Here is an 11,432-nt window from a genome sequence, read left to right as displayed (position 1 = left end):
TGGACACTATGATAGCATGTGTTATATTGTGTGAACTGGACACTATCTATAGCATGGACACTATGATAGCATGTGTTATATTGTGTGATCTGGACACTACCTATAGCATGTGTTATATTGTGTGAACTGGACACTACCCAAAGCATGGACACTACCTATAGCATGTGTTATAATGTGTGAACTGGACACTATCTATAGCATGGACACTATCTTTAGATTGTCATATACCTGTTTGTGTTTGTGAACACGCCGTAAAGTGCTGCTTGTTATAAATGACATGTTCAACTCTTAAGTTTCGATACATGTTTTGTCTTCTCCACCCAGGGCAAACTGACTACGCTCCCTATTTCCATGACAACGGACCGAGCAGCACCAATGGGAATATGGCTCTGTTCAGTATCTCAGAAGACACAGAAGTTGGTGAGTGTTGCAAACTATTATATAAATGCGATGATTATTTAGTTAATTATTTACATTTTAATGTGGCTAAATTCTAAGAAAATCTCAATGTGGTTGTGATTGATCCTGTGTTTCAAGAGCAAACATTTTAAACATTTTAAATACTATTTTAACACTTTTAAATTATATTTAAAAACATTTTAAATAATATTTTAAAACATTTTAAGTCGCTCTGGATAAGAGCGTCTGCTAAATGACTTAAATGTAAATGTAAATAAAAAACATTTTAAATACTATTTTTAAACATTTTAAATACTATTTTTAAACATTTTAAATCATTTATCCGTGATTGCGCTTGCTTAATTCCAGGAGGGGGTTCCCAGGACTGAAAGATTTCAAAAAGTATTTGAACCCAGGTCTTCTAATGATAGACTGATCAGTGATCACATGAGCAGCATTGAGCTGCATCACCATAATGCCCTTCAGTGGAGGTGGACGCACAGTAATAGGCTTAGCCAGGAAAACAAAAGAGATGAAGGAGTGGCTGTCAACAATATAACTAAAATCTGACAATAAAATAATACACCATAGAAATAGAATCACTAGAATGGGAATTCTCATTCGAGTCAATGGGCCTGTCATGATATAGAATCAATGATATACATCTCAGAATTAACTTTAAGTCTAGATCCGGTTAACGGTATGATCGTCTTTCTTATAATTATCTTCTGTACAACTGTAGAGATGGGTTGCCTTTCCTGTACTTGATAGGCAATGCTTTAACCAAATTCAGTATCTCTATTATTTGAAGGGTACCTACATAGACTCCATAACACATGTATAACCATTTATGGCACATTCATAAGCATTCATACCACATTCATAACCATTCATACGGCATTCATAACCATTCATACCCATTCATAAGCATTCATACCACATTCATAACCATTCATACCACATTCATAACCATTCATACCCATTCATAAGCATTCATACCACATTCATAACCATTCATACCACATTCATAACCATTCATACCACATTCATAACCATTCATAACCATTCATACCCATTCATAACCATTCATACCCATTCATAACGATTCATACCCATTCATAAGCATTCATACCCATTCATAACCATTCATGACACATTCATGACACATTCATAACCATTCATACCACATTCATAACCATTCATACCCATTCATAACCATTCATACCACATTCATAACCATTCATACCACATTCATACCCATTCATAACCATTCATACCCATTCATAACCATTCATACCACATTCATAACCATTCATACCACATTCATAACCATTCATGACACATTCATAAACATTCATAACAAATGAATAAGCAGGTGCGATTTCTGTCTGTGACCCCACAGGAACACAGCTATATATCCTAAACGGTACCGACCCAGAGGGGGATGCCGTGTGGTTTGGCCTGACCTTTGAGAAGGGCACCAGAGAATACCTGAGAGTGGACCCTAAGTCAGGAAACATAACTCTCATTCAGGAACTAGACAGAGAGGTGAGTGTAACGTAGGGCGCTTTGACAACATTATGTCCAGTAAATCTCAGGAGAACCAGAACCAAGTCTTGTGTGTGTTGGTGAGTCTGTCATTACCCACAGTGCTGTGCGTGTTGGTGAGTCTGTTATACCCACAGTGCTGTGCGTGTTGGTGAGTCTGTCATTACCCACAGTGCTGTGTGTGTTGGTGAGTCTGTCATTACCCACAGTGCTGTGTGTGTTGGTGAGTCTGTCATTACCCACAGTGCTGTGTGTGTTGGTGAGTCTGTCATTACCCACAGTGCTGTGTGTGTTGGTGAGTCTGTCATTACCCACAGTGCTGTGTGTGTTGGTGAGTCTGTCAATACCCACAGTGCTGTGTGTGTTGGTGAGTCTGTCAATACCCACAGTGCTGTGTGTGTTGGTGAGTCTGTCATTACCCACAGTGCTGTGCGTGTTGGTGAGTCTGTTATTACCCACAATGCTGTGCGTGTTGGTGAGTCTGTTATACCCACAGTGCTGTGCGTGTTGGTGAGTCTGCCATTACCCACAGTGCTGTGAGTGTTGGTGAGTCTGTCATTACCCACAGTGCTGTGTGTGTTGGTGAGTCTGTCATTACCCACAGTGCTGTGTGTGTTGGTGAGTCTGTCATTACCCACAGTGCTGTGTGTGTTGGTGAGTCTGTCAATACCCACAGTGCTGTGTGTGTTGGTGAGTCTGTCATTACCCACAGTGCTGTGCGTGTTGGTGAGTCTGTTATTACCCACAATGCTGTGTGTGTTGGTGAGTCTGTCATTACCCACAGTGCTGTGTGTGTTGGTGAGTCTGTCATTACCCACAGTGCTGTGTGTGTTGGTGAATCTGTTATTACCCACAGTGCTGTGTGTGTTGGTGAGTCTGTCATTACCCACAGTGCTGTGCGTGTTGGTGAGTCTGTCATTACCCACAGTGCTGTGTGTGTTGGTGAGTCTGTCATTACCCACAGTGCTGTGTGTGTTGGTGAGTCTGTCATTACCCACAGTGCTGTGCGTGTTGGTGAGTCTGTTATTACCCACAATGCTGTGTGTGTTGGTGAGTCTGTCATTACCCACAGTGCTGTGTGTGTTGGTGAGTCTGTCATTACCCACAGTGCTGTGTGTGTTGGTGAATCTGTTATTACCCACAGTGCTGTGTGTGTTGGTGAGTCTGTCATTACCCACAGTGCTGTGCGTGTTGGTGAGTCTGTCATTACCCACAGTGCTGTGTGTGTTGGTGAGTCTGTCATTACCCACAGTGCTGTGTGTGTTGGTGAGTCTGTCATTACCCACAGTGCTGTGTGTGTTGGTGAGTCTGTCATTACCCACAGTGCTGTGTGTGTTGGTGAGTCTGTCATTACCCACAGTGCTGTGTGTGTTGGTGAGTCTGTCATTACCCACAGTCTTGTGTGTGTTGGTGAGTCTGTCATTACCCACAGTGCTGTGTGTGTTGGTGAGTCTGTCATTACCCACAGTGCTGTGTGTGTTGGTGAGTCTGTTATTACCCACAGTGCTGTGCGTGTTGGTGAGTCTGTTATTACCCACAGTGCTGTGTGTGTTGGTGAGTCTGTCATTACCCACAGTGCTGTGTGTGTTGGTGAGTCTGTCATTACCCACAGTGCTGTGTGTGTTGGTGAGTCTGTCATTACCCACAGTGCTGTGTGGGTTGGTGAGTCTGTCATTACCCACAGTGCTGTGTGTGTTGGTGAGTCTGTTATTACCGACAGTGCTGTGTGTGTTGGTGAGTCTGTCATTACCCACAGTGCTGTGCGTGTTGGTGAGTCTGTTATACCCACAGTGCTGTGTGTGTTGGTGAGTCTGTTATTACCCACAGTGCTGTGCGTGTTGGTGAGTCTGTTATACCCACAGTGCTGTGTGTGTTGGTGAGTCTGTCATTACCCACAGTGCTGTGCGTGTTGGTGTGTCTGTTATACCCACAGTGCTGTGTGTGTTGGTGAGTCTGTTATTACCCACAGTGCTGTGCGTGTTGGTGAGTCTGTTATACCCACAGTGCTGTGAGTGTTGGTGAGTCTGTCATTACCCACAGTGCAGTGTGTGTTGGTGAGTCTGTCATTACCCACAGTGCTGTGTGTGTTGGTGAGTCTGTCATTACCCACAGTGCTGTGTGTGTTGGTGAGTCTGTTATACCCACAGTGCTGTGTGTGTTGGTGAGTCTGTCATTACCCACAGTGCTGTGTGTGTTGGTGAGTCTGTCATTACCCACAATGCTTTGCGTGTTGGTGAGTCTGTTATTACCCACAGTGCTGTTTCGAAGTGCTGTTAACAACGCGTTCTTTGTTTTTATCAGAAACAAGGTGAAATCTTGGCTTTTGTTAGCATAACAGATGGTCGGAATAAGGTGAGCTGAGCTTTGACAACAACAGCATTAGTTGCAAATCCATATGCATCCCATGTATAGGCCTATACGCTAATACAATAATCATACCTGGCTTCTCAGCTGGGCTATTGTGATGTCATCTGTTTGTTCCTTCCTTTAGGTTGTCGAGACGATACGGGTGTTTGTCACCGACGCCAACGACGAGCAACCAGAGTTCCAGAACCTGCCTTTCACCGTGGACGTCCCCGAGGTCAGTGTTAAAACCCGTCCTCGACGTGAAGACAGCTCTGTCATTTGGTTTAAAATGTCATCGGAGATAATGCTTAAAGATAACGATAGATGTGAAATTAGTGTCATCATGTGTTTAGAGATGATGCGATTTCAGTAACCCAGGGGCCTGTATGACATGTCGACCAGTAAAGACACCCTGTTATTAGAGCTCTACCGGATATGTACTTAGATAAGCGCACAGGCAATGTTCTAATTAATGTCATTGATGTTTGTGTCATCTGCAGGACACCGCAGCTGGAAGCAGCGTTTACAGAGTACAAGCGGTGGATAAAGACATGGGCTCTGGAGGCAGTGTCAACTACTACTTACTGGTAGATCATGTCCACAGCCCTGGGTCTGGCTCATACATAGACAGAACATGTTCTGAAACAGGGAGGGACTCTATGAACTTGTCAAATAAAACCTTTTTTTTCACCCTACAGTTTGCCCTAATGAACACTGTCCTGGTCTGACAGAAAGTTAGAGAGTTCAGAGTTAGATCAAAGGTTATATGGGGGATCCATTGTCATACAGTACATAATATATAATAATATATGTATAAATATACTGTATATATAACAGTGGCCAGTTTATTAGGTTTGGACCCCCTCCATTTAGTACCAGTTTGGACCCCCTCCATTTAGTACCAGTTTGGACCCCCTCTATTTAGTACCGGTTTGAACCCCCTCCATTTAGTACCAGTTTGGACCCCCTCCATTTAGTACCAGTTTGGACCCCCTCCATTTAGTACCAGTTTGGACCCCCCCATTTAGTACCAGTTTGGACCCCCTCCATTTAGTACCAGTTTGGACCCCCCTCCATTTAGTACCAGTTTGGACCCCCTCCATTTAGTACGAGTTTGGACCCCCCTTTGCCTCCAGAACAGCTGAATCATTCGGGGCCTGGATTCTAGAAGGTGTGGCATTCAAACATTGCTCAATTGTTATCAAGGGACCCGACATGATTCAGGAAAAACATTCCCCCTCACCATTACAGCACCGCCACCAGCCTGTACTGTTGACACCAGCCTGTACTGTTGACACCAGCCTGTACCGCTGACACCAGCCTGTACTGTTGACACCAGCCTGTACCGTTGACACCAGCCTGTACTGTTGACACCAGCCTGTACTGTTGACACCAGCCTGTACTGTTGACACCAGCCTGTACCGTTGACACCAGCCTGTACCGTTGAGCCTGTACTGTTGACACCAGCCTGTACTGTTGACACCAGCCTGTACTGTTAACACCAGCCTGTACCGTTGACACCAGCCTGTACTCTTGACACCAGCCTGTACTGTTGACACCAGCCTGTACTGTTGACACCAGCCTGTACTGTTAAAACCCTAGACGCTGTCGTGCGTGAAAAGCCCAGGAGGCCAGCCTGGCCGAACCCACAACCTTGGTGTTACAGCACCATTCTGTACCAACTGATATACACTGAACAAAAATATAAACGCAACAAGTATTGGTCTCATGTTTCATGATCTGAAATAAAACATTAGGCTTCTTCTCCTTTGGGATCGTATGAGACCAGCCACCCGAACAGCTGATGAATCTGTGGGTTTACACAACCGAAGAATTTCTGCACAAACTGTCAGAAACGTCCCAGGAAGCTCATCTGCGTGCCCGTCGTCTTCCCCAGGGTCTTGACCTGACTGCAGTTCGGCTTCGTAAACGACTTCAGTGGGTAAATGCTCATCTTCTATGGCCACTGGCCTTGCTGGAGAAGTGTGCTCTTCACGGATTAATCCTGGTATCAACTGTACCGTGCAGATGACAGACAGCGTGTATGGGATTGCATGGGGGAGCGGTTTGCTGATGTCAACGTTGTGAACAGAGTTTGACAACATTTCACAGGCCACAATCAGCAGCCTGATCAACTCTATGCGAAGGAGATGTGTCACGCTGCATGAGGCAAATGGTGGAACCAGATACTGACTGGTTTTCTGATCCACAGCAGATACTGACTGGTTTTCTGATCCACGGCAGATACTGACTGGTTTTCTGATCCACGGCAGATACTGACTGGTTTTCTGATCCACGGCAGATACTGACTGGTTTTCTGATCCACGGCAGATACTGACTGGTTTTCTGATCCACGGCAGATACTGACTGGTTTTCTGATCCACGGCAGATACTGACTGGTTTTCTGATCCACACCAGATACTGACTGGTTTTCTGATCCACGGCAGATACTGACTGGTTTTCTGATCCACACCAGATACTGACTGGTTTTCTGATCCACAGCAGATACTGACTGGTTTTCTGATCCACAGCAGATACTGACTGGTTTTCTGATCCACAGCAGATACTGACTGGTTTTCTGATCCACAGCAGATACTGACTGGTTTTCTGATCCACACCAGATACTGACTGGTTTTCTGATCCACACCAGATACTGACTGGTTTTCTGATCCACGGCAGATACTGACTGGTTTTCTGATCCACACCAGATACTGACTGGTTTTCTGATCCACATCAGATACTGACTGGTTTTCTGATCCACAGCAGATACTGACTGGTTTTCTGATCCACACCAGATACTGACTGGTTTTCTGATCCACACCAGATACTGACTGGTTTTCTGATTCACACCAGATACTGACTGGTTTTCTGATCCACACCAGATACTGACTGGTTTTCTGATCCACACCAGATACTGACTGGTTTTCTGATCCACACCAGATACTGACTGGTTTTCTGATCCACACCAGATACTGACTGGTTTTCTGATCCACACCAGATACTAACTGGTTTTCTGATCCACGGCAGATACTGACTGGTTTTCTGATCCACACCAGATACTAACTGGTTTTCTGATCCACGGCAGATACTGACTGGTTTTCTGATCCACAGCAGATACTGACTGGTTTTCTGATCCACAGCAGATACTGACTGGTTTTCTGATCCACAGCAGATACTGACTGGTTTTCTGATCCACAGCAGATACTGACTGGTTTTCTGATCCACACCAGATACTGACTGGTTTTCTGATCCACACCAGATACTGACTGGTTTTCTGATCCACACCAGATACTGACTGGTTTTCTGATCCACACCAGATACTGACTGGTTTTCTGATCCACACCAGATACTGACTGGTTTTCTGATCCACACCAGATACTGACTGGTTTTCTGATCCACAGCAGATACTGACTGGTTTTCTGATCCACACCAGATACTGACTGGTTTTCTGATCCACACCAGATACTGACTGGTTTTCTGATCCACACCAGATACTGACTGGTTTTCTGATCCACACCAGATACTGACTGGTTTTCTGATCCACACCAGATACTGACTGGTTTTCTGATCCACACCAGATACTGACTGGTTTTCTGATCCACAGCAGATACTGACTGGTTTTCTGATCCACAGCAGATACTGACTGGTTTTCTGATCCACACCAGATACTGACTGGTTTTCTGATCCACAGCAGATACTGACTGGTTTTCTGATCCACACCAGATACTGACTGGTTTTCTGATCCACACCAGATACTGACTGGTTTTCTGATCCACACCAGATACTGACTGGTTTTCTGATCCACAGCAGATACTGACTGGTTTTCTGATCCACAGCAGATACTGACTGGTTTTCTGATCCACACCAGATACTGACTGGTTTTCTGATCCACACCAGATACTGACTGGTTTTCTGATCCACACCAGATACTGACTGGTTTTCTGATCCACACCAGATACTGACTGGTTTTCTGATCCACACCAGATACTGACTGGTTTTCTGATCCACACCAGATACTGACTGGTTTTCTGATCCACACCAGATACTGACTGGTTTTCTGATCCACACCAGATACTGACTGGTTTTCTGATCCACACCAGATACTGACTGGTTTTCTGATCCACACCAGATACTGACTGGTTTTCTGATCCACACCAGATACTGACTGGTTTTCTGATCCACACCAGATACTGACTGGTTTTCTGATCCACACCAGATACTGACTGGTTTTCTGATCCACACCAGATACTGACTGGTTTTCTGATCCACACCAGATACTGACTGGTTTTCTGATCCACACCAGATACTGACTGGTTTTCTGATCCACACCAGATACTGACTGGTTTTCTGATCCACACCAGATACTGACTGGTTTTCTGATCCACAGCAGATACTGACTGGTTTTCTGATCCACAGCAGATACTGACTGGTTTTCTGATCCACACCAGATACTGACTGGTTTTCTGATCCACACCAGATACTGACTGGTTTTCTGATCCACACCAGATACTGACTGGTTTTCTGATCCACACCAGATACTGACTGGTTTTCTGATCCACACCAGATACTGACTGGTTTTCTGATCCACACCAGATACTGACTGGTTTTCTGATCCACAGCAGATACTGACTGGTTTTCTGATCCACACCAGATACTGACTGGTTTTCTGATCCACACCAGATACTGACTGGTTTTCTGATCCACACCAGATACTGACTGGTTTTCTGATCCACACCAGATACTAACTGGTTTTCTGATCCACACCAGATACTAACTGGTTTTCTGATCCACACCAATAACCTTTTTTATGAAGGTCTCTGTGACCAACAGATGCATATCTGCGTTCCCAGTCATATGAAATTCATAGATTAGGATATAATGAATTTATTTCCTTATATGAACTGTAACTCAGTAAAATCATTGAAGTTGTTGCATGTTATGATTTATATTTTTGTTCATTGTACAAAGGACCAGATGGATGGTAAGGGCATGTATTTGATAAAAACAGGAAGGGAGCCATCTGTGGAGAGAAAACAATTAATTTTACACTAGAGTGGAGGCAGGAAATGGTGCCCCTCTAGTGGATTACATTTCAATTACATTTTAGTAAGTTATTGAGGGCTTAGCTGAAGCTTAGGGTAGCTTTTGGCCATCAGCAAACAAACAGTAGTTGGCACTGTTCATATGTCGACTGTTATTGGTTGTTTTAGCTATATTTAGATGTGTGACGTTATTGGTTGGTTTGATGTGTGATGTGGTTTTGGTTGGATTTGATGTCTGTTGTGGAATTGGTTGGGTTTTATGTGTGAATGTTAGTCATTGAATGGAGGGTGTGATTAGTCATTGAATGGGTGCAATTAGTCATTGAATTGAGGGTGTGATTAGTCACTGAATGGAGGGTGTGATTAGTCACTGAATGGAGGGTGTGATTAGTCACTGAATGGAGGGTGCGATTAGTTACTGAATGGAGGGTGCGATTAGTCATTGAATGGAGGGTGCGATTAGTCATTGAATGGAGGGTGTGATTAGTCACTGAATGGAGGGTGTGATTAGTCACTGAATGGAGGGTGCGATTAGTCACTGAATGGAGGGTGTGATTAGTCACTGAATGGAGGGTGCGATTAGTCATTGAATGGAGGGTGTGATTAGTCACTGAATGGAGGGTGTGATTAGTCACTGAATGGAGGGTGCATTTAGTCATTGAATGGAGGGTGTGATTAGTCACTGAATGGAGGGTGTGATTTGTCATTGAATGGAGGGTGCGATTAGTCATTGAATGGAGGGTGCGATTAGTCACTGAATGGAGGGTGTGATTAGTCACTGAATGGAGGGTGCGATTAGTCATTGAATGGAGGGTGTGATTAGTCACTGAATGGAGGGTGTGATTTGTCATTGAATGGAGGGTGCGATTAGTCATTGAATGGAGGGTGTGATTAGTCACTGAATGGAGGGTGTGATTAGTCACTGAATGGAGGGTGCGATTAGTCATTGAATGGAGGGTGTGATTAGTCATTGAATGGAGGGTGCGATTAGTCATTGAATGGAGGGTGTGATTAGTCACTGAATGGAGGGTGTGATTAGTCACTGAATGGAGGGTGCGATTAGTCACTGAATGGAGGGTGTGATTAGTCACTGAATGGAGGGTGCGATTAGTCATTGAATGGAGGGTGCGATTAGTCATTGAATGGAGGGTGTGATTAGTCACTGAATGGAGGGTGTGATTAGTCACTGAATGGAGGGTGCGATTAGTCATTGAATGGAGGGTGTGATTAGTCACTGAATGGAGGGTGTGATTTGTCATTGAATGGAGGGTGCGATTAGTCATTGAATGGAGGGTGTGATTAGTCACTGAATGGAGGGTGTGATTAGTCACTGAATGGAGGGTGCGATTAGTCATTGAATGGAGGGTGTGATTAGTCATTGAATGGAGGGTGCGATTAGTCATTGAATGGAGGGTGGATTTGTCATTGAATGGAGGGTGCGATTAGTCATTGAATGGAGGGTGCGATTAGTCACTGAATGGAGGGTGCGATTAGTCACTGAATGGAGGGTGCGATTAGTCACTGAATGGAGGGTGCGATTAGTCATTGAATGGAGGGTGCGATTAGTCATTGAATGGAGGGTGCGATTAGTCATTGAATGGAGGGTGGATTTGTCATTGAATGGAGGGTGCGATTAGTCATTGAATGGAGGGTGCGATTAGTCATTGAATGGAGGGTGCGATTAGTTAGATGTAGTTAAGTTTAGATCTCAGTATGCATTATCATAATCCAGGGTTTTACTGTCTGTTCCCAGGGTGCCACTACTACCAGGTTCACCATGGACGGCCACAGTGGGGTCCTGCGGATCAAACCAGGCGAGACGCTCGACTACGAGACCACAGCAACACACTTTGTGATAGTGGTTGCCAAGGTGAGTGTAGGCTAGCTATGTGTCAATCAATCCATCAATCAATTAACCCCCCCCCCAAAAAAAATAATTATTAAAGCTCTTTTAACACAGTTGTCACAAAGTGCTTTATAGATGTGAAAGACCTAAAAACCCAAAGAGCAATGTATCACACCTGTCTGGTCTGGTTTGGTTTGGTCTGGTTTGGTTTGGTCTGGTCTGGTCTGGTTTGATCTGGTCTGGTTTGGTTT

General features: G+C 44.4%; 1 protein-coding gene across 1 annotated transcript in view; it reads left to right on the top strand.

The window, feature by feature from the left end:
* The first annotated feature begins 327 nt into the window (after positions 1-327).
* Positions 328-11,432, top strand: part of LOC115126539 (cadherin-related family member 1-like) — a 50,435-nt gene continuing 39,330 nt past the window's right edge. The window contains exons 1-6 of the mRNA XM_065002694.1: positions 328-420; positions 1,802-1,947; positions 4,249-4,299; positions 4,439-4,528; positions 4,794-4,880; positions 11,089-11,205. Coding sequence (XP_064858766.1) covers positions 384-420; positions 1,802-1,947; positions 4,249-4,299; positions 4,439-4,528; positions 4,794-4,880; positions 11,089-11,205 — 528 coding nt within the window. The 5' untranslated portion in view covers positions 328-383. The remainder of the gene's footprint in view (positions 421-1,801; positions 1,948-4,248; positions 4,300-4,438; positions 4,529-4,793; positions 4,881-11,088; positions 11,206-11,432) is intronic.

This window comes from Oncorhynchus nerka, linkage group LG16 (genome assembly GCF_034236695.1).
Source record: "Oncorhynchus nerka isolate Pitt River linkage group LG16, Oner_Uvic_2.0, whole genome shotgun sequence".
NCBI lineage: Eukaryota > Metazoa > Chordata > Actinopteri > Salmoniformes > Salmonidae > Oncorhynchus > Oncorhynchus nerka.
Note: the sequence above shows the minus strand (reverse complement) of the source record. Positions and strands in the feature narration are given on the sequence as shown.